The 23,793-nt window shown below is 43.9% G+C and overlaps 2 protein-coding genes across 2 annotated transcripts in view; one reads left to right on the top strand and one right to left on the bottom strand.

The window, feature by feature from the left end:
• Window positions 1-16,820, bottom strand: part of csf2rb (colony stimulating factor 2 receptor subunit beta) — a gene marked incomplete at both ends in the record, with an annotated part of 36,364 nt that extends 19,544 nt beyond the window's left edge. Inside the window, one exon of the mRNA XM_079233569.1 lies at window positions 16,793-16,820. Coding sequence (XP_079089695.1) covers window positions 16,793-16,820 — 28 coding nt within the window. The remainder of the gene's footprint in view (window positions 1-16,792) is intronic.
• Window positions 1,931-23,793, top strand: part of pvalb6 (parvalbumin 6) — a 35,479-nt gene continuing 13,616 nt past the window's right edge. The window contains exon 1 of the mRNA XM_079232553.1: window positions 1,931-1,961. The gene's annotated coding sequence lies outside the window, so the exon portion shown is untranslated. The remainder of the gene's footprint in view (window positions 1,962-23,793) is intronic.

Genomic DNA, 23,793 nt, shown 5'->3' on the forward strand with positions numbered 1-23,793 from the left:
TTCACATTACCAATTCGCAGATTTAGGCACAAGCTGAGTCATCCTCAGCATGTTTAGCCTGAAGGTTTTTGATGACCAGCACAATATCCTCAGCTGTTATTTAATTTTTTCTGGACTTAAAATGAAATAACAAGTTACATTTTTGGTTCACATACATATATCACATTTGTAAATGCACTGTAGATTTTGGATTGTAGAATTTATAACTAATTACAGGGAAAAAACACGTTTCCTTCGGTCTATCTAATGCGTGTGTTGCAGTGTGACGTGCCGTGTCTTACAGTCACGGACTTACTGATTAAAATGATTTTTTCATATTTATTATTTGCCCCCAAGTCCGTTTCACACTGAATATGTTGCAGCTGAAAGAATAAGGTGAAGATATTGTAATACACGCCATAAAATTATATCTTCAATACATTGACATAACTGAATATGCACATGTAATTATATTCCTTATCTCCTATTGTTTAATATGAAGCAGTGATGTTACAAATCTGCTAATTTAAACACATTCACAGAGTCGAGGATTGATTGCCAGCTTTCCTTCCTTCCTTCGTCAGTTTAAAGACTCCAGTTGTGACATGTAAAAACTAGAAGGGTTCCAGTGTACTTTACACTGAATTTATTACATTATTAAAAATGTTTCCATAGTTTTTAACGTTAATTATGCACACAACTCCTGAGCTCTCATCGTTTGACCTTTTACGTGAACGAAGATATTGCAATCAGCGAGTCCCACCAATGTAGCGCTTATAGACTCTATAAGCGCTACATTGGTGGGACCACATAGTGGGGGTCTTCTACTCGTCTGTGCCCAGGGGCCTGTTGTTTCATAATCCGTGTTCTTCTAGGTCGCATGCGGTCACTGACACTGTATGTTACCATTCAAATCACCTCTCTGAAACTCTCTGAAAGGCACATGACAGATCAGTGGATTTTCACAATATCATCATCCTTCATTCAGCCTCCTCCTTTCTTTCCTCTCTTCTTCTCTCCTTCAGCATCCTTTCATCCCTGAGTGCATTTAGCCAGAGGCCAATCTGCTTCTCTTCCTCTGCTCTTCACATGTCCTGGCTAATGCCCTCCGTCATTATCACTCCATCCCTTTCTTAGGCTGCTATGCTCACCAATTTTCATTTTTGTCATCAGCTCTCACAAAAGCTCTTCCTCCTTCACCATCTCAAGATCCCCCCCACCTACCCAGCCCTTTGTCCGCCGGCCCCGATAAGTTATTGCTCCAAAGTTAATTGCAGTATCCGTACTGCAACACACCAAACACAGGATTGGATTAAAGTGTGATTTAATGGATGGAAGGACATTTTCTTCACTCTGAAATTGATTGTCTCCAGCGACCGGCGGCATGTGACGGCTTGACATGAGTTGTACTGCTTTTCTGTGGCTCTGAAAGGTTACCGTTGTGATGGAGTTAGGAGTTCAAATCAAAGACTTTTTTTTTTGCATTCTTCCCCTTCTCTCTCTCTCCGTCTCCTCTAACCAGCTTTCCTCCTCTTTCTTCTGTCTCTGCATCTTTACCATTCCTTCCTCCCCCTTCTCTCTAACTTTCCTCTCCCTCCATTCCCTGCAATCCCTCCTCCTCCTCCTTCTCAAACATCACACAATCCCCTCCTATCCCAATCCAGCGCACCCTCTCTCTCTCCCTCCCTCTTCCTTTATCTCTCCCTCCCTCTCTCTTTCTCCCCTTCATCTCACCTCCAGCCAGCCAGAGCACCCTCCTCCTCTTCCTCTTGGATCCCACAGCCCGCCTGCTCTCGTCCACTTTCTCTCGCTCTCTCTTTGTCTCTTTTCTGGCTTTCTCTTGTCTTTTATCTCTCTTTCTGTCTCTTTCTGTCTTTCTGTCCTCCACTTCTCTCCAGCCGCCAGAAGCTCGCAGGCTCGTCGCTCTTCCTTCAACAACTGAGGATTCAGAAGCACTCGGGACGAAGACCCTGTCACTGTAGGTAAGTGTTCACAGCATGTCTGCCTGTCAGTGTGTGTGTGTGTGTGTGTGTGTGTGTGTGTGTGTGTGTGTGTGTGTGTGTGTGTGTGGTTGTTGGTGGTCATTAACCTTACATGCATCAGCTGCTGCTTTAGGAAGCAGGTGGAGTGAAAAGAAAAGAATAAAAAAGGTAGTGGAGAAAGCCAACTGTTCTGCAGTATATGGCAGACTGACATGACAGGACAGGGAAAAAAAGACAAACAGTGCTATTTGACGACGATGATGATTATGATGATGACTGTAATGGTGTATTAGGGGAGAGATGAAAGGAATAAGAGAGGCAGTCACAATCGACTGCTGCATAAAAAAAAAGACCAAAAAAAGAGAGTTCATAAAGATGGAAATCAGGGCATGAGGGAAAAAATGAACCAACCAAAGAAAAAGAGAATGAATTATAGAGCAGCCAGAAGAGAGTGGGAGAAATAATTCAGAAATGAGAATGGGATGCTGATGTTTCCCGGTGAAGCAGCTGCATGCCTACAAACGCAGCGGTGCCAGCCTCCTCCTCTCCCGTAACAATCCCATTCACAAACAGGACCTGAGAACAGGAGATGGTGATTGGTTCCCCGCGAGCGCTGTGGGTCTGTGTGTGCATCAATGTGTGTGTATGTGCGAAAGAAAGAAGGGGAGGAGAGGGATGAATACCCGTTACATTCCTATGCGGGTGATGCTGAGGCTTCCGAGCAGATGCTTGAATGAAACTGCAGAGTATGCGCTTGTACATTACCCTCACATAGTCCATACTACACAGGAATGTGGAGAAGGTGAGGGATGTATACTGAAACAACATTGGCACAACACCACAGTGTCGCAGGGACATATGTGTGGACAGACTGTGGCATGAGTGATGATTTTTTTTTTTTTCTCCCCCAGACCCAAACTTCGTCTTTCTCCCTCATTGCGTCATTCTCAGTGCCGCTCCAGATTGTCATCCCTCTCCCCGCCACCGTCGCAATCTCACTGCCACCGGCAACCCTCTTAGATTAACAGCTGTCCAAACAATAATGCTCTCCTGCCTCGCCGATGCAGGCCACTTAGAAAGTGACATTTGTTTGGGGAGGGGGGGAGGAGCTGTTGTTGCGCTAGATAGGTGATGGAGATGGGAGAGAGACAGAGTTGAGGCAGGGAGGAGGAGAGATTCCTTCTCAAGTCACAGTATAGAGACAGATAGACAGGAAGAGAGATGGGGAGAATAAAGACGCTATTTGACTTTTTAGTTCAGGAAGTAAATGCAGAGATATCTCCCAGAGTAAAGGGACAATTTGACCTGCTGTTGACGCTGGAGGGAGTCATTCACACTATAATCTAGATGAGATGAATAACTTTGTCTGTGTCAATGGCAGATAGAAATGGTTTGATCCAGGCGAGGTGGGGGGATTTAAAATGTAATTTTAATCTTGTCCGTCATGCAACATCTTTAAATCAGTCCTTTGGGGCAGGCAAACTTCAATAATCGGCAGGGCTAACATGATGACACAATTGTGTATCATCTGCATATTTATGAAACTATATAATACTATATAGCTTGGGGAAGAAGGTAAATAGAAAAAGTAATGGGGTCCATAATCGATCCCTGAGGTACACCGCAAGTACGTTTCATAGATGAGGAATCGGACTCATATAATTTGAACCACTCAAGAGATAAGGGTGAAACAGAGTTCAGAGAGGCAAGAAGAAAAGCAAATGTTTTTTATCAGCCTCACTACAAAGGAGAGAATACAATTAAGTAGCCATTATTTTCCTCATTTCCCACAAGCAGGATACTATAGATGACAAACAGGCTCTGCTTTAACCATCCACCCACCTCTCTGGACATTCACTTCTGCCCGTTGTGCTCTCTCTCTCTCTCTCTCTTTCTCTCTCTCTCTCTCTCTTTCTCTCTCTCTCTCTCTTTTTCTCTCTCTCTCTCTCTCTCTCAAACCCACGCATTATACCTCCCCTTAAACTTTATCACCACTTCTCCATTTTATATAAAAGTCAGGCGTGATGCATCACGGCATATCCTCACCTGATTTCATGGGAAATCAGTGATTTAACGAGCGTGGAGCTCTGTGGAGTGTGAAATACCCAGGTGTGATATAATGCTCCTGGGGGAGGAAGCCTAGCTATGGGACGTGTGTGTGTGTGTGTGTGTGTGTGTGTGTGTGTGTGTGTGTGTGTGTGTGAGAGAGAGAGAGAGAGAGAGAGAGAATGGTTTTGTATGTGTATCAGTTGCGTGAGGAAGACAAGAATAGGGACAGACAGGTGGAAGTGGGAATGAGTGTGTGTAAGAAGGACAATGAGAGAAAGAAAGAAAGGTGTGTGTGTGTGTGTGTGTGTGTGTGTGTGTGTGTGTGTGGAGCTGTGCAGTACTGATGCTGGGGCTTTTAGAGAAGCGTGGAGAACCAGTATAGGAGAACTTTCCGACCGGTTTCAGTGGGATTGGGCCCGTTCGACTGGGAAAGGCATTAAAGCTGCATAACAGTCAGACTGTGGATTCATTCATTGTTTGTACGTGTGTGTTTGTATCGACAACCCGTGCCCTAGTGGGTCCTATTAAGCGCTCTGATATACTACAATTACTCTAAGTGCTGCTGGATGCTGGTTTGAGGAGGCTCTCGTGGACTGTGAATTGAGATGAAAGTCTTCTTCACACTAACGCAGTATCCATTCTTGCATATCCATGTTGTGCTTTGTTCTTGGGCAAACCACCAACATTGATGTCAACACATCTGCTGAACTGAATGGAAGTTTAAACTAAATTCACACAGTCATTTTTCTACTACTGGGATATGTTCTCCCTTGACATTTCATGTCGCGGGTGATAAGCTGTTCTTTTGTCTGTGCTGCTGCATAATGGATAATGATTGAGTCTATAATGAGGTGAATCATCCAGAGATGGCTTGCTTCAACGGTTTGTTTTAAAAGTCCTTACACTTAATGATTATCATTAATGAGGCATGCAGTCATCTGCCCAGATGTTAGCGCAAATTAAAAATCAATCGAAAAGTGTGAAATCATTTAAAATACTATTAGGTGTGGTCATTTCAAATGTAAGAATCTCAACTGGTTTGATTTCAGACGCATTCAAAGGAACAGAAACGCACACAAGCAGCAACTTGTATTTTCAAGCCGCACATAGAAATGTATTCCTTATCTGTTAATACCTCGGGACGCATTGTGCAGACCTGCAAACAGACCTGATGCAAAACCACGCACAATGAAAAAAAAGACACTACAAGCAGTTGAGGTGATGGTGTGTAGGCGTGTGTGTGCGTGAGTGTGTGAGTGTGTGAGTATTCATGCGTATTGTCTGCGAGCCTATCATTTGTCCTGCATTGCCAAATGCCCTCTGGTTGTCTATTTTCTCTCCTCTACTGTTCACCGCTGTGTAGAAACACAGCGGTGAACGTGAGTGAGTGTGGAAGACCACCAGTGGGCGGACTGGAGAGGGAAATGCCATTTTACCGGGAAAGATAGAGGGATGGTTGTTTGTGTGGGCTTGTTATCATAGGTGAGAGAGGTCCGTTAATTGTGAGTAGTCAGGCAGCAGCACGGTTCTCATGTAGGCAAAACATCCATGGAAAGATGCATCCTGGTAAATTAAAAAAATATATATGATTATCAGTGCGTTTCTTTTGATCTTGTTTTTTCATCTTGACTTTTATTTCTTCCTTTTCTCTCCTTCCTTCTTTGCATTCCCTACTTCTCCTCATTTAACCCTTGTTTAAATCAGTTGTGATCTTTTCCTCCTTTTTCTCCACATCCTCCACCACCTGTGAGCTGAAACGCAGCCGTAAGATACACTGTGACTGCTGAGCATATGGTCACTACAATCTGTCCACCACCTAAGAGCTTTTCTGGATAATTAAAACACTGTTTCCAGCCACGGCGCAACGCTCGCCCAGAGACAATTTGCATTTGGGCTGTTATTGTCATGAAAAGCACAATTAACCCGGTGTTCAGGGCCCTAGTTAAAAGGCATTAATTAAAACACTTGTTTTGATAAAAGAGAATGAGGAAGTTTTTAGTTTTTTGCTGAGGTGACAGATTTAAGAAAAGAAAGGGAACCTCGGGGTTTGGCTGCAATCAGAAACACTCAGAGTCATCTTGTACAGCTTGAGCATGCAGAGTGTATTTTATGCTGCATTTGCTTATCGGGCTGCATGCAAAGTCATCTAGGTTGATAACACACACAGGTTTTGATATGCCGTGGCAGCACGGGTCACTGGACCTCATCCCGCAGATGCAAACTGATACAAATCGGCTCACGCAGGTGCCCACACACACACACACACACACACACACACACACACACACACACACACACACACTCACACACACACACACACACACACACACACACTCACACACACACACACACACACACAAACTGTGAACTGATGCAGAGCAGGTCACAGATAACGACGCAAATCTCACCCACCAACCACCCAATCACACACACATAACACACACACACACACACACACACATTTAGAAATGATATCGTAATGGGCCTAGACAGAAGGACAGACAGGCCCGCCAAGGTCAAGGGCAGATGCTGTGCGAGGCGGCTGGCATCTGGAGAGCGCTTGATGGTCGCGTTGATACGCGAGATGATCAGCGAAAAACGTGCCCGCCGCAGCCGGTTTGGGGCTTATTAGTGTGTGTGTGTGTGTGTGTGTGTGTGTGCCTGCAGACACTGGCGTAATGTTGTGCTCATCGAGTCATTGTTTGAGTGAGTGTCAGCGACGCTGGAACTGAGCCACCTGCTAATAAGGAATTATGAGCATGAAGTGAACAGCATCTATTGAAACATCAGATGTTGCGTTTTGGCTAATATTTGAATACGTGATGGGATGGATGGAGCGCGGTGTTCTGCCAGACAGTTGCTCAGATGGATTGTGTGAGGTCATGTGAAGGTGCCGCACCCAATCCCAACGAATGGAAAGCTCTCGGGTGTCGTGCCGCCCTATGGTTGGATCCATGGCAATACCTGCATTACTATAAATACCTTTTTCCTTTGATTGGGTTCTGTGCTGTTGCTAATTTGCGCTCCCACTTAAAAAACCACACATGCACACTGGAGTCACTCACCTTTTGTCAAATGTTCTTCAAGCAAAGCACTTCTTCTCCTTGAGGGGGAACTCGGGTCCAAAAGGCGGTTTGAGCTATTTGAAGGGTTGTTTCTAAGGACGCCGGTGGCAGAAGCGGGAGTAATTTTTAATAAGGTCAAAAGGTCGAAAGTAACTTTAGACTGTCACAGGTCAGCCCGCTTCCAATTAGAAAACCTGTGACCTCTTAAATGAGATCATTAACGAACCCGTGGTCATATGGGAGAGAGCGTGAGCAAAAGGGGATTGAGACTTTTCTTATTTTAGAGCTTGATCTTTTTTTTTTTTAAGACAAATTTAATGGGATGATGATGAGACCTATTTTATCAAAGCCACTTAAAGCCTTGATCTTTTGGGAACAAAGTCAAGTATTTTTAGACTTACGTTGTTACAGTCCTAAGGTTAAACGTTTACCAGCTCAACACAGGTTTGTTCTGTGTTGGGTTGTAACATCAGTGCTGAATTATTCAATGTGCTTCCTAATTGGTTCTTACTTTAAGGCAACTTCTTAGCTGGTTTTATAATATTAATTCAATTAAACTACTATGGAGGAGTTAACTTGACACGCACACACACGCTACGATCTTCGTTCAAAGCGTAAAACAATCCTCCCATTATTCATGCAAATATTCTTGAATATAATATATACATATATATACATATAGAATAAAACACGAGTAGATTGATTGAGTGGTATCAATAATCTCATTTAACTCTTATTTTAACTCGTCTAACTAAACTAAACTAAACTAAAATGGTGAAATATTCATAAACCCTTCGAATAAAGTCCATAACATAGAAGTATTTTAAGTAAATCATTTATTTAAAATTTTAGAAAAACCCCAACCTCAATAAGGCTGCATCCCTTTCCCAGTGGTTAATCTTTAGTTGTGTTCTTAAAAGTTTAAATCCACTAAATAACTTTCTGAAAATGGAGCACCACTTTAAATTCTTCACCTGTTCCCTGTTCGACATTTAATGTTTTCAAAGTAGGATTATTCAAAGTGGGAAAGAAGTGTTTGCCTCCCAGCGCAGCCCAAGTGGGAAAAGGAAGTGCACTATATGCAAAGCAACGCTATCTTGAAACAGCTCAAGCTAATGTGGAGCAACGAACTGTCAACGGTCAGATGGAGTTACATCGTACACTCCTGAAGTGAACGACAGCTCATCTCAATAGTGGAGATTAGGCGAGATGAGCCGCCGTTGTGGAAAGCAGCGTTCATTGCGAACAATATCCATCACTCCCGCCCCTCAGGAACAAAGACCAGGGGAAGTTTCTCCATCATTCATCGCTTCCTCCTCTTCCCGTATTCCCCTTTTCTTCTGACCTTTACTTCCAGTTGCCTGACTCTACATTTAATGTGATCTGCAATCCTTTTCCCAACACCCTCTCTCTACAGGCGCAATCTCTGCATTATCACCTATACCAGTGGTTCTCCTTGGTTCAACCTTTTTTCAGTCAAGTACCCCCTAACCAGTGCAAAGCATTCTTTGTTGAAAAATAGATGTAATACACAGCACTGTGCCATCAATGTCTGATTTAATATAGAATATATACAAATCAGTTTAGGAATTTACCCTTATATTGTATTGAATATTTATTAAACAACACATTTTAAATGATTTTTTAATGAATGTTACTTTCACATATATATATTTTTTTAAATCCTTCACGTACCCCCAGGGGTACACAACCCCCCATTTGAGAACCACTGGCCTATACAGTACTTTGTACTCAGGCTCAATGCTGAAACATTCCCAACGGAGACTCTGAAGCTGGTCTGATTCATCCGGGCCAGAGCCTGGTCAGGACTTTGGATCAAAGCTTTAGGCTTCAAATCCGACCTGAAGCTGAGGACACATCTTTGTGCACGTGCCATGATGTACGATGTACTTCCTAAACAGAGAAGCACAAGAAGAATTACTGAATAACACTTTCATCCGTCTGATTCCACCCATTCTTCTTTTCTTCGTAGCCTGGTGCCTACATTACCTACAATGCTCACAAACATTTCTTTACAGCAATAGCCATTCTGAAACATCCTCTCTACATAGTAGTTCGTCATTGTTAGCGGCGGAGTCTTTTATTACCGTTCTGGATTCATCTAGATGTCTAAAGTGTTATTTCAAAGTATCCATTTGCATTAACAGACCTGCCGAAAGTCTGCACAGGTGAAAAGTGAACATTCTGTCTCATTGTCACGGATCAATATGGAACACAAAAGCTCCATACCGCTGCGAAAAACAACCAAAGAACATGATTGAACTCGGCCTTGTATATTTCTGTGGGTCACGAGCAATAAAACACGTCTCAAGAGTTTAAACATTATGATGTTTTCATACAGAAATTCATATGATCTGATCCAGCAGGATGAACAAAAGGCAGCAGCAGCAGAAGCAGCACCCGATTATGCGGTTTATCCCATATTGCACTCCCATTCACTTCAGCGTCATATTCAATCTAGTGACTCCAGGCTGAGGCCCGCGGTGTCATCAGAGAGAGGCGTTAGTTTGGAAACAGACGATACTTCTACGAGGCTTCAAATTGCCCTTCGATGGAGAAAACACTTTGGAAGTTTGTTTGTGTGCGTATGCTTTTCTGAGGAAATGATAATACACATTTCCTGACATGTTAAGAAGCTGTGTGTTACCCTAACGCATACAGTCACATAAGTATGCAGGACTCTGTGTTGTCTCTATTCATGTCTTCCCCTGAAGATATTCCTCGTTTATACTGTCTCTGTCTTTTGTGGCTTCATGAATGGCTGCACATTTCTTTCCTTTAGTGTGAGCGTGCATATTCCCTCCTCAACCCTCTCGCCTTCCGCCCCATTTTCCGTCCGGCTCTCGACTCTTTCTCTTGCTTTGTAAGAAGGCCGGCCTCGGCAACCGGGCCCGAGGCGAGTCCTCAGCGCTAGAGTGTGGCCCGAGTGCCAGAATGAACACAAGACACAGGGAGAGTGCGTGTGTCGATGTGCGTGTCCTCTCTTGGAGTGCTTGTCATTGTGCGGGAGCAGTCGAGAGTGCGCTACTGCTGCTGTGGCTGTTAGGGTTTTCTGCTGCAAGGTCAATGGAGTGCAATTCCCCCCCCCCCCCCCCCCCCCCCACACCATCCCACCTCCTCAATCGCTCTCTTTCCCTGCAGGAGTTGCTGCCAGTGACAAGAGAGTGTCAGCTGCTGCTGCTGACCAGGCATCACTGCCGGGGTTAGGGATACAGGGCAACACACACATACTGGCATACATTGGCACCCATGTGCACGCTCACGCGTGCGGCCCGGCGTCGCTCACTCGAGCGGACGCAGATTCGAATGCATGTATGCACACCATGCCGTGTTGCGGCGCCGAGGAAAGGGTATTGACGAGCGCTTGAGTTGATGCGTGGATCTCGCAGACTCTTGCACGCCGCTAAACGCATCATTATCCAACTGTGAGGGCACACCATCTAGATTCAGGCGACGCTGAACCACCACCAAGCGCAGTGCAGTCAAGTCATGTATCAATATACAAACCACTGGTGTAATGATGCACTACATTAGTTGGATGAATAATACTCTCATAGATGGATGTCTAATTGCAAGTAGCAGCAGAAGTGGGATTCATAATTATGATTTAAAGTGGATGACAGTGAGGTCCCTGACATGTATTTTGCCTCGATGACTCAAGGTCAAACTTCGCTCCTTGAGAAGAAAGAAATCCGCAAACAATGTCGGCGAACGCTCCCCCAGATACTCTATGTCCGATGAATTTAACCAACTTCAAACTGTGACTTTAACAATCCCTCCTCTCCTCGCTGCCTCCTCTCTCTCTTACCCTCTCCGCTTTCCTCTCACATCACAGACGTGGTCCAGAATACAAATTGTGTTTTCCTTTCTTTATTTGGGTGGCCCATAATGCTGCGGGGCCAGAGGAAAATGAGAGACGGGAGTGAATGCGTCCCACCATAAGAAAAGGGAGGCGACAATGAGGCGGCAAAGCTGCTCGACAGGCAAAAAAAGACAAAGAGAGGTAGAAATAGAGAAATGCAGAGTGAGAGAGAATATGTTGAGATGAATGGAAGATACAAGAGCAGGGTAAAAAGACACAAAGACTTAAGGTAAAATGATGACAAAGGAGGGTGCACTTGAGATGTGTTTAATAAAGGACGGGCTCTTGAATAGTCTTCAAAAGATGTGGCTCATTGTTTGTTCCAAGCAACAATGATACAAAGTCTCCCCATCACTGTGCCGAAAGCTGCATTATGAGCTGGCGGTTTTCCCTGCCTGAGTAGTCCTCCTGTTGACGAGTAAATTGAACACCGTGTGTGTAAACGGTGGTCTGCGTGTCCTTCAGTGCCTTCGAGCAAATGGAGAACTCAAACTGAACGTGAAGGTAACCCCTGTGCAGGACGGAGAGGCACCCGTGGGGAATAGTGACTGTTCTTCTGCACAAACACTCATCCGCCTCAAGCGAGGGCCACGAGCGGGGGCCACTCACCTCGGAGGACCCCTCGCTTTGTCCGCTGGATGGAAGGAAGGGTTAACACTGTCCACGCTTCAATCTGGCTTTTCTGCTGGGGCGGCTGGCAGAGAGCAACATTACTACATTAGAGAAAACAAAGTGGGTGCAGGGAGAAGGGATGATCGGCACCCAAAGGCCAGTGGTGTTTTGTTTGTGTGATTGTGGACGCCTATGTTTCAGTGTGTGTCCAAACCACTGTATGTTTCAAGAAGGAGACATTGGGTGCTCCCCATTTTCTCAGGGCTTACACACTTTTTGTGTTGTCTTGCCCTAAGTGCCACAGCAGCACACACACGATCAATGTCTGTCTCATTTGATTTAGTGTCTTCCCTAAACAAAGCACAGCGCCACTGGACTCCATCACTTTAAAGCAGCCAAGGAGAGAATATGCCCTTACATCACACTGCTGTGAGGCAGCCAGGCATGACGAAGACTGCAGTATTTTCAGGCTGGCAGACACAAACTCTCTCTCACACACACACACACACACACACACACACACACACACACACACACACACACACACACACACACACACACACACACACACACACACTATGGCCCCGATACTTTTTATAGAAACTACAGTAAACAACATCTCTATAATGCCGCACCTTCAGTGACAAAGATGCTTATCTCGGAGAGTGTAAATTGGTTAGAAAAAGCATGAATGTCTCCTTCTGGTGAAGGTTAAAGGTACTTTGATTCTTTTTTCTTCTTCTTCTTCTTCCTTTGCATGAATCCATCAGTGCCAAAGATAAGTATATATCTTGATAAGATATGTTGAAATTAACTTTGTATGACAGTGCTTTGACTTGGTCACCGCCTCGTCCAGTTAAGTGTGTGTTTTATGTGTGCACATGTGCAGTAACTGCTCTCTCAGGGTGCATGCATGCATGAGTGTGTGTGTGTGTGTGTGATGGCAGCACCCTGGTCTTCAGGTTCTTGCAATTCTGACGAATAAAACGAGAACACAGTAAAAAGGATGAGGCGGCGCAGTAAAGAGCCTGCAGGACGGTGACAGAGCTCACAGAGAATTAGTCCAAGTCAACGGCATGTGTATCATTTAAACTCTTTTGGGGAAAGCATCACATCCTACTCTCAATGTGCACATATTCGGATCAGTATTCAAAGCGGGTAACAAAATGCAAGGTTAATGACTTGATGTTGTTTGGTGGTATCCCTCGGGTCAGAGCGGGTTTCCTTCATCCACAGTCCAAAAAATGATGGACTCTCAAACCTGTTCAGGATAATTTGCTTCTCACCCAATGCATGCTGGGATTGGCTCCAGTGCCCCTGAAAGCGAGTATAAAAGATGAATGAAACCCAACTCTGTAAAAGCGGTTTTATGATCAATACTTTCATGCTTTGCAGAGACTCAACCTCAGCAGCACATCTTTTCCTGCAGCTCCAACAAGTAAATAGGCAAATAAAAACGGGTTTAAAATGTTTGTGGGCAGGCCAATGGGGATGGAATTACTTCCATTATTAAAACAGTTGCATTGGAGAAGATGAGGCGGTCATGTATAATTCCCTAGGAGACGGTTGACTGTCAACTTCCCACACAGTACGTCCTAAACTCGTTCTTTTCTCTGCTTGTGGAGACACAGAAGAGCCCATGTCTCTTGTTCTTTGCCCCAGGATAAAAGGCCAGTGCAAGTTTATGCTACGACTCAAACGGAGCCTCCTTGCACCGCTAGTTAAGTACAACGTTCTCCTGAATACCAAATAACTTGATGCAATAACACCTTGTATACTTGACACATCCAGTTGGGAGTAAATATATTTTCTTTTTTTTGTAGAGGTGCGGACTGGTTAGACATTTAATTCATCATGTCTGCGTTGTTTTGCAGCATTTCAAACCCTTTTATCTACTTTGCATGATTTGAGCTTGCTAACAATGGAGCTATTTCCATTTTTGTGATAAACGCAGAAAGGCATAAATCTGTCCCTCAAGTCGAGCTCACACAAATATCAATAGGAAAAGTGATTAATTCAGAAATTCTCCTCGGCTGTTGAAAATGTCTTTCTGATTTCGAGCGTGAAAGATGACTTCCATTCACAAACTCCTATTGAGACACAATGACTCGTCTGTCTCTCCCAACAAGTTATAATAGCCATTTTTACACCTCATTGAGCCTCGAGGCAAAATTATGATAGCACAGTCTTGGAAAACTATTGATGCTGCTGCCTATTTAATCGGCTGGATGAATTAATCCATTTGGAATGAGAGTGGAATGAGAGGAGAGGAGAGAGTAATGGCCTGGATGAGGACCCAGGAGACGAGGAGATGGCATGGAGACACATTTGTCACATGGAGCTCAAAAGGACTGAACCACGCTTATTGACAGACCAAATATATATAGTTATATATTATCTACGCCCATGCATTAGTCACAGTGTGACAACACTATTATCTGAATCAGGCATTAAAGCAAAGGCTGACTGGCAAAACATGACAGATGAGATTCCTGGAAAGAGAAGAAAGGGGAAAAAAGGAAAAATACTGGTGTATGTGTGTGTGTGTGTGTGTGTGTGTGTGTGTGTGTGTGTGTGTGTGTGTGTGTGTGTGTGTGTGTGTGTGTGTGTGTGTCCCACTTCCTGGTCCTCCAGTGGTCATCATTCACATGCACCGCACCTGGAGCACAAGAGTGCCTCTGCTGCGGCCAAATGATCCTGCCAGACGGATGCAGGGACACAGGAATGGAGGGAAAGAGATAAACTTCAGGAAGGGGGAGGGGAAATCAAGGACTTAAGGGTGAGAGAATGGGGGATGCAATATGTGCCAGGAGAAGAGGACGATGCCAAAACATAGATGTGTGTTGGAAAGAAAGAAATGATATGTGTACAATGAATATATAAGGGGAGATAGGAAGGAGTGTGTGTGAGAGGGAGTCAGGGAAAGACGGCCAAATGAGAGGGAGGAGATGGATGGAGAGGCAACGAGATGGATGGCAGTGTTAATTTGGGTTGCAGGGACATATTGTCTCTGCAGCTTCAAGAGGATGGAGAGGAGCCACACAGACAAATGAGGGGAAATTAAATATTAAAAAAACAAAACAAAATCAACAAAAGAAAAACCAAGAATGGAAGAGAGAATGAGAGCACACTGTAATTTAAATAAGATAGAAAACAGACAATAGAAAGAACAGGTATGAAGCGTCATAGTGTTGCTTGTCAGCGTTTAGCTCTGGCTGTCCAGTCTGGCTCCAGTCCCAATTTGATTTCAGAGCACTACTTTGGAGCTACTCTATCATCACTCTGGCTTTAAATGAATAACAGCTCCAAGCTCCAAGGACAGCCCCCCTCCCCCACTCACAAACTCACTCACCCTGAAAAAAAGCATCTTTTAAATTGTGAGGCTGGCAGAGACAGGCTGATGCAGTGTGTAATCCCTCTGTAATAAGCAGCCCATCAACAGTCGTTGTTGAAAGTTTGTCTTCACGTTGATCCTTTTAACTTTGGTGTGAAATGGAAACGAATGATTTCAAGAGGGCCATCAACAGTTTGGCCCCTCATCCGTCTCATCACAGCAGTTGAATCGCACTCGCCACTGGATGGAGAATGCTGTTGGATTCCCAGTTTTTCTTCAGGTTGATTCATTTACTTTGGTGTGAAATGGAAACTAATGACGTGTGGGAGAAGAACATTTTGTGTATCACCAAATTATCTTAATTGCACAAGTAAAGTGTTGGTTCCAACCGGATGAATGTCACCTGTTCACGAGGTTGCGTGTGTCAAATTGACAATTGTCCTGCTTAGAATGAGCCCTTTTATATCCATAATATACACATGCATAAGGTTGATGGAAGTTTGGATTGTAACAGCGCTTTTCAAAGCTTCCTCTCAGGATAAGTTTCCATACTTTTTCTGTCAAACTGTAAGTCAGTAAAAAAAAAAGACCAATTAAGAATTCTCTTGTTCTCGCTTTAAGCTGTTTGGTGATGTCTGCTTGATATGTAGCATTCGGTAGCTACCTGAGATGCAACGACACACCTACCCATGGAAGCACAGCATCTGATCTGGACTCGTCTCACCTGAATAGGGAATGGCGTGATGATGAAACGAGAGAGATGAGGAAACCATCAGAGACCTTGATGAAACCGACAGATGGCAACGCTCAGCAGAGAGACAGATGTTTCTCCCAGAAGGACCAAAGAAAGAACACACTCCTGTGGCCTGGAGTTAGATGTTACCGTGACAGGAATGCAAGACAAGAGAAGACATGGGATGAAAGAAAAAAGTTATAAGGAAGAGAGTCAAATAAACCCCAAAAAGGAGGTAAACCTATGTTTATAAGAGACTGTTTGCATGTCACTGATGGAAACTGTCGGTTTCCTGTGAAAACCAAAGTTTATTTCAAAAAGACAGATTGTAATAAGCGGGAAGTGACGACGCGTCCAAAACTAGTACCCAAGAACATCATAGTATGAACTATAGGGCCACTTTAGGCCCCTGTGTCAGGGCACCCCCTGGCCTTCACCTACAGACTTTTAAAGAGACACGCACCAACAAGGAAGACATTCAAAATGACCACAAAGAAGTATGAACGACAAAAGAGACACAAAAAGACGAAAAGACACAATGAGATGCAAAAAAAGCTGCAAAGAGACATGCAAAGACAATGGAAAGGGACAAAAAAAACACAAAGTCATACAAAATGTCTACAAAGAGACACTAAACCACAAACGCCTACAAAGAGACCAAAAAAGAACAACAAAAAGTGTGTGTCCCGCTCAGATGGTGGTCTGTGCCCAGCAGGGCCCCAGGGGCCCATTGTCTCATAACCAAGCGTCAGTATCCGTCGTGTTGGGAGTGAGAATGTTTTGTCACTCTATCCAGTAGTTGATCCAAAGCGCTGGACCGACCAACTGACCGCCGCTGCCATCCCTGGAGCCAGGCGGCTCCGAAGAAGAAGAAGAAGAAGAAGAAGAAGAAGAAGAAGAAGAAGAAGAAGAAGAAGGACCGTCAATAGTTTGGCCTCTCAGCCATCTCATCACAGCAGTCGAATCACACTTGCCACTAAATGGGGGGGACATCAGTCCTGTTAGATTCCCTCCTTCACCCTACCTTTCCACTCTGAGCCAGCCGTCTCATCTCTGCAGTCTCCTCCCCACATCCCCCTGCCTCTCCTAATTACTCCCCCTGTCCGTCTCCTTGTCTCCCTCTCCCTCCCCCCACCTCCCCGCTCAGCGACTCACCTGCCTCATCTGTCACCTCCGATTCCATGTCAGCAGCATTTATTGGCAGGCCTGGATCAACAACTACTACAACCGAAATCCTCCGTTTGCGCGCAAGTGTGTGCGTGTCTCTGCAAGTGTGTGTGTGAGATGTGATTTGAGAGATTGTGACCTGATGCGTGTGTGTCCCAACTCCTGGCAGGTGTTGTTAATGTTGCCAAGCACGCAGGGGACACATACAAACCGCTGTTGAATGCCTGGTAAACCAAAGCCCAGCGAGGGGATTGGAGGAAATCACTCTTACTCAAACGCACCTTCTGCTCCTTCTCTTCCTGCCATTCACTCCCTTTATTCTCTCTCTCTCTCTCTCTTTCTCTCTCTCTCTCTCTTACGTATCGTCTCACTGGATCAGACTTCCCTCCATTTCTTTATGTTCTACAAGATGACACGGGCAAAGAATCTACTCTAAAATACGATGCAGTATGTAGGAAGCACTGTGACCCCTGCAGCTGTATGTGTGCTGCACCTAAACACACACACACACACACACACACACTGACATGCTGACACGCACTAGTGGGGTGTTTAAGTTTTGATGCGGGCTGCTGAGCGCTGGCTCCCGTGGGTGCAGCAGCTACCCTTCAGGTGGCAGCAACAAAGGTCAAAGTATCGATCATTATTCATTCTCACGAGCTCTGTGAGTTAGTGAACAAGTACTTTCTGTCTTTTTTTTTCCTCTTACACACACACATACACACATTATTCTTCTGCAGGGGAAGGACTGTGGTGTGATGTTACTGAAAAACACTCCTACATTGTCGTTGCACTTTGGGCTATACAGTGATGGACTCCATTAATGATAATGTTCAGCCTACATATAAAATATGCACAAACAGATCCCACTCACATCGCTGTATGAATATGTTCATACATACATGCCTACACATAAACACTCAAACCCTTTATGATGTGCATTATGTAACGCTTCCCCAAGGCCGGTCCCTGGATGGTCACTTTGTTTGTGGCTGTTTTATTTGCGTCTCCAGGCTTCATGTGCGCTACTGCAGATGTAGCAGTTTACAGGCCAGAGAGGTTAATGCAAAGGTAGGTTGGTGGATGTGAGTGTGTTTTGGAGGGATGGGCCGGCCAAAGGGTAAACCAGTGGTGGAAAAAGTCGTGTTTGGAGGAGGCTGTTTGATCCAAGGTGAGCTCTGCATTGGAGCCGGAGAAAAGAAGCTGAACATGCAATTGTTCTTGAGGTGCTTGATGATTTTTCAAAGAGAAGATCAAACAGTTTTCTTAAACAACTCCCCTTATTTCATCCCCTCTTTTCTTCTTCTTTAAAAAAAATGAAATGAAATAATTAATTATATTTCTATTAAAACACACGGCGTTGTCTAAATATTTAAAGTGTCCACTGGACAACTTGTTTGTTGTGGATTTTAAAACTTTCCATTAGCTGTCAAACATCAATAATATCGGCACTAACCGCTTTCAGTGGTGACCAACACTCCGCCACCGTAATAACTTGGCCTGAAGTTAATGTTTCACATATTCATTCTAACAAATATGTTCTAATATGGTCTGTAGTGTTCTAACATCCAAGCTGATGCAGCTGAGTCGTGCAGCCTTTGTTGATCAAGACTTTAATGTCTTTCCGAGGGGGGAACGGTGAGAGCGAGCCCTTCTTTCGAAAGATATACTATGTGTGCTTCCCGAGAAGTCATGAACGATAGTTTGTTCAAAGGCTTGGAGACACTTCACCAGAATTGCTCGATTATAACTCCCCTCTGCTTCTATCGCCTCTATAAAACACACTGCAGCTAGTTGTGAATGAACTCTGTTTAATCCAGGAATTAAAATTAAACCAATTTCTCTTTTCGCAGGGCATGAAATGAAATGCAGCGTGACGTTTTTCTCGTTGCACTAAGATGAGAAGACTTTGCATTTCTGGGCTGCACAGGAGAAAAAAAATCCATCATTTGCGTGACTTCATTAAACCGTCTTTAATGTTGCTGCTGCTGCATTCAATGACAGCACCAATGACTCAGCGTGCAGGTTGGGTGAATGCCCTCTGAGCCGATCTAATCAGATCATACTGTAGTTGTAGGTGTGCACTTAATAAGTCTAACAAGTAAAGCCACTATGGGACATTAGCAGGGATTGGATCGATGCACATGAGATGCCAGTGCATTAACTTGACTTAATCATGGTGTCTCTCAAGGGTCAAACCCTCCACTCGGATACACACGGATACACATGTAGGTCTACACCTAGCTAACGCTAATCAGTCATTGTTGTACTGCTTAGTTTTAGAGGTGTTTATTCAAGTTTATGTTCATTTTGGAGGTAAGAGTTGAATGTCAATCCATTCATATCAATGACAGGCGTTTCCTCTTTGTGCCGTAGTTAGCAGGGTTTGCTAGCTCCTATTCGCTAGAGCGTACGTTTTTTTTTTGAGGGGGGGGGGTTGCGTTGTGTTTTTTTTAGTGATATATCTTTCTCTGAAATTTTTTTAAATTGAAATGCTGCCAAGGTGACAATGCTAACAGAAGTTGGTTATTGTACTATATTCTGCACTGTGTTTATTGACAGGTTTATTCAGAATTACTTGTATTTCTGCTCTAGCTGGCTAAACGTGGTAGTAATATGAACCAAGCCAGGAAGAGCACCGGGCTTTGAATTAACATTTGATTTTCGTTCTGGCCAAACATTGAAACTTAACGTCTTCCGGGTTTCTCACGCGAAGGCATTGCGCCCGGGTCTTTTCCCATAGCCTTATATTGGGAAAGAGACTTCTGTAAATTCGTCGATTTATATTTTTTTTAGGTGACCCAACTTGTCAATGTAAATCATTAGGTCCTCTAAGTTGGTAGCAGGAATAGCCAAATCCAGAGTGGTTATCTATTCATTCAAATGAGCCAGAGAACGAGGGCCAGGAGGCGGGGTTAAAGGAAGCACTAGGGCGCTTGCTCTATGGGCACCATTTAAAGCAGAAGAGCGCGGGGGAAGATCCGTTTATTTCATCACTATGCAGTTGAGCCATTTTGGCTTCATGCACCACTGACTGAGCAACTTTCATAGGAATGAGCTGGAAGCTGCCTCCAACACTGAATCCAGTTCTCTTTACACATCAATGGAATGAACACACACACATTAACAGCAACACACACACACGCATGCGTTGATGTACATTCACAAATGTGAGCGCCTTATGGACATGAATAAAAGAGCTCAGAATAATCTGGGGCCACACATACAGAAACGCACACACACACACACACACACACACACACACACACACACACACACACACACACACACACACACACACACACACAGTAACACACGACCCCCATTTAATGTTCACTAATGGCTTTAATCTGCTGTTCAGCTGATTGATGGATATAATGATCGAAGACCCTCCTCTCTGTCTTGAAACTGAGTGTTGTCCAGGAGAATCCTTCACCCGAGCGAGTCCTTGACTTAAATTAGATTTCAACTGCAATGCGGCTGGCTTTCACAGCACACGGTTAGCCAGTTAGCATAATGCGTGTTAATGGCCCATCCACTTAGGAATGACTCTGAAACCTATGCTGGCCATAAAGAGTAAATAAACTCAGACATCTGCAGGATGAGAGAGCAGAGCAGGTGCTGTTTTCTCCACGAACCCCGGTCCTGTTATCGTCCTAATGTTTTTATAATGTGCAGCATCTAGTAGTGTGGTGACAGCAAGTCGCCCTTGGATTAACAAAAGGAACACGTAAACGTCAGGCAGACAGTCGTCGTTGGTGTTTATCATATTGTGCAGATGTGGCCATGTGCTGCTGGCGTGATTCAAGTTTGAGAGGATTTAAGGGTTGGATAATCTTAAGAGATTTTCTCTTTTTTTATTTTTATTGCCTGACATTAGCTATTTGTTGGAATTCAATATACTTTACTGCTCACTTCCCACACATACCATAGCGAACACATTTCCACGTGCACACCGAACTTCAAGGTCAAACGCTCTTTTGTTCATTTTTAGAATACGTGTGTGTGTAGCTTGCGTGCCGTTTGTATATAATGGCATACTTGCACGTATATGCTGTGTAGGTGTTTACAACTGAGAGGAGTGGGTCACATGTTGTATGTATGTATGCAAAGTTTCTGTGAGTGTGTGTTGCATGTGCGAATTCCTTTCCCCCATCGGCTATTTTTCTTTAAATGCAGTAAAGTAATTTTTCTTTCCATGCAGTTGCTTATAAAAACATTTACCGGTACTGTCATTTAGATTACTTCACATGTGAATACAGATGAAGGAAATCCTCCGGTTACAATATGTGACAAATAAGTTGGCTCCAAAACGAGATGTTGCAGATGGTACACTCGTCTATGTTCTGGCATCCTCGGTGAAGGGATGTGCGCTTCTGGTCTCTCTTAGCCGGGAGGGGCCAACTTTGAATGTTGTGTTTTCTAACAGTTAGCAACAATTCCTGCATAGCATGCCTTTTAAATTCTAGGTTTGCAAAATGGCCGCCATGGCCCTCATAAACTCCTTTCACGTATAGCTCTCAAATCTCATCTCCAGTTGTATTCTTCTGCCAACCAGTCAACTTGTAGTTTCCATATATGTAGTGAAGACGTTGAAGGAATTAAATAAAAGGTATTAAGTGTATTTTTTATCAAGTTATCATATTGATATTTATCATCAACATCAATATCTACCCCAACCTTAACTCTAACTTCATGTATTACTTTGGTGGAAAACTTTTCTCAAACTCAGTTAAAAAGTTGTCCTCCTCTCTTTCTGGGTCTTTGAATTCTCACCAACTCTCATCACAAGGTGCTGGAGCTCATATTACTTCTGAAGTCGGTTTCAACTATTCTCTGACACCTGTTGTCGGGGTTCACACTGTTCTGACAGCCAAGGCCGGCACCAGATACTGTGTGAATAACACAATCACCCCCCCTCCATTTCTCATCTAGAATCTGCACTTCATAGGCTGTAGCTCCGCTCACCATTCCTGCTGTGTGTGTTTGTCCATGTATTGGCACGTTTGTGCTTTAAATCCATTTGGATGGTGAATTTTAGATTTATTTTGGCTCTATATGTGTCTGTATTCATGCCATCATAACTGTGTTTTTCAGCTGATTATCTTCTTTGTTTCTGCTCTGTATATCCGCCATCCCTCGGTTGACATTGTGGTTTTGAGTGAAATGTGTTGACAATGGGATGGATTGCCGTGGAATTTGGTAGACACGTTCATATCGCCCTCTGTATCAAATGTAATATATCTGGTGACCCCTCAACTTCATCATCAGGTCGAACATTTTAATCTGGGGTTTATGACAAAACACCTGCGAACCAATCACGTCCCCAGTAGTCTCTGTTGCGCTAATATCGTAAACACTATGCCTCCTAAAAAATGTTAGCATTGCCTTTGTGAGTATGTTCGCGTGCCGCAAATAGCATTTAGCTCAAGGTGCTAGCCTCACAGCACCGCTAATGGCTGTAGACATGTTGATTTAAGATTTTTCCACCTGAATGGACATGATTGAGCGAGCATATTCAATTACAGACCTGTTTGGATGACTTGATCTGACTTCTCATGCCATTCGCCCTAGAGTGTAACATGTATGTACCAGTGTCACCACATCCCGAGATCTCATGAGACATACTTAAGCACCGTAAGACAGATGGTAAAATGTATAAAACATTTGACAACATAAGTTGTCAAAGACGTCCCTTGAATTGGAAGCTCTTGATCTTCTAGTGTCGCTGTTCCTTATTATGTGTGTAGCCTGCAGCCTTGGCCTGCTAAGCCAGCGTTCAAACATTGACACATCAACGTTGAAGGCCGAGATAAAGTGATGATAGTGATGAAGTTGGAGGTGATAAAGGTGCTGTTGATGGCTTTGATAGAGATCTCATCGTCCAGAGAAACGGACAGACGCATAGAAAGACGTCTGGCACTTCCTCCCTACATCTTCCTCCCTAAAGCACTTTCAACGAGTCTTCTCTCCCCCTGGGCAGCCTTTCGCCCCCTCTTTTTCCCTTTATCTCCCCTCTCTCTTTCGATGCGTCACTCCTCTGCGTGTATACGGACAGGTCAATCAGTCTTTCTGTCCTCTGTGGTATCTTTGCACATCTGATATCTGCAGGCCCCACAGCGAGGACTGCCTCGTTTGCATCTAAAGGGTCTGATTATACAGTGTAAGAGGGGGGTATATGTCGAGATGCTCTAATCTTTATGCAAAAAGAACAATGTTTAAGCAGGTGGATCCTGCTGCACACGCATCAGGCAAACATACACACATCGGACACACTTACACAGAAACAGACAGCAAACGAGATTGGATTGGATTTCCTATTAACAGGCAAATCATTCCTCTCCTCGCCTGTCTCATTCTCATTTTTGCTGTCAAGTACCATGTCCCCCCCTCTATCTATCTATCTATCTATCTATCTATCTATCTATCTATCTATCTATCTATCTATCTATCCATCCATCACTTTTCTTCTATTCTCTCCCTCTTTATTTTTTCATCCATCTCTGCCTTTCTTATTCCACACATTTATTTCAATCTGCACCTTCTTCAGAGTGAGAGAGACAGATGGAAAGATAACTGCTGGGACAGAGTAATATAGAGATGATACCTTATAACAGCTCTTTTTTTCTCTGTCTCTCACAAACACTTACCTGTCATGAGTCACATATTCCTTGAGTTTTCTTTTTTCATGGATTTTATGGCCCTCGCAATGGCTGACACGACACATAGAGTTGATTTGTTGATGGCTTAAAGTAAAATATTATATTTCCTCACAGTATTGGCATACTGAAGCAACCCAAATGGCCCATGGCATTATTTATCCACTAGCATCAAATCTAAATAATTTTTCTTTCAGAAGTACTTTGCTATTGTTGCGGATGACACTTGTGCTGAAGTCAGACTCTCCTTCAGCATTTGTTCCATGCTATCGTTTTCTTTTATCATGTCTTCCTCCCTCTATCATGTTTGTGTCTATGACGCCTGTCACT

The sequence above is a fragment of the Taurulus bubalis genome (assembly GCF_910589615.1).
Source record: "Taurulus bubalis genome assembly, chromosome: 17".
Classification (NCBI taxonomy): domain Eukaryota; kingdom Metazoa; phylum Chordata; class Actinopteri; order Perciformes; family Cottidae; genus Taurulus; species Taurulus bubalis.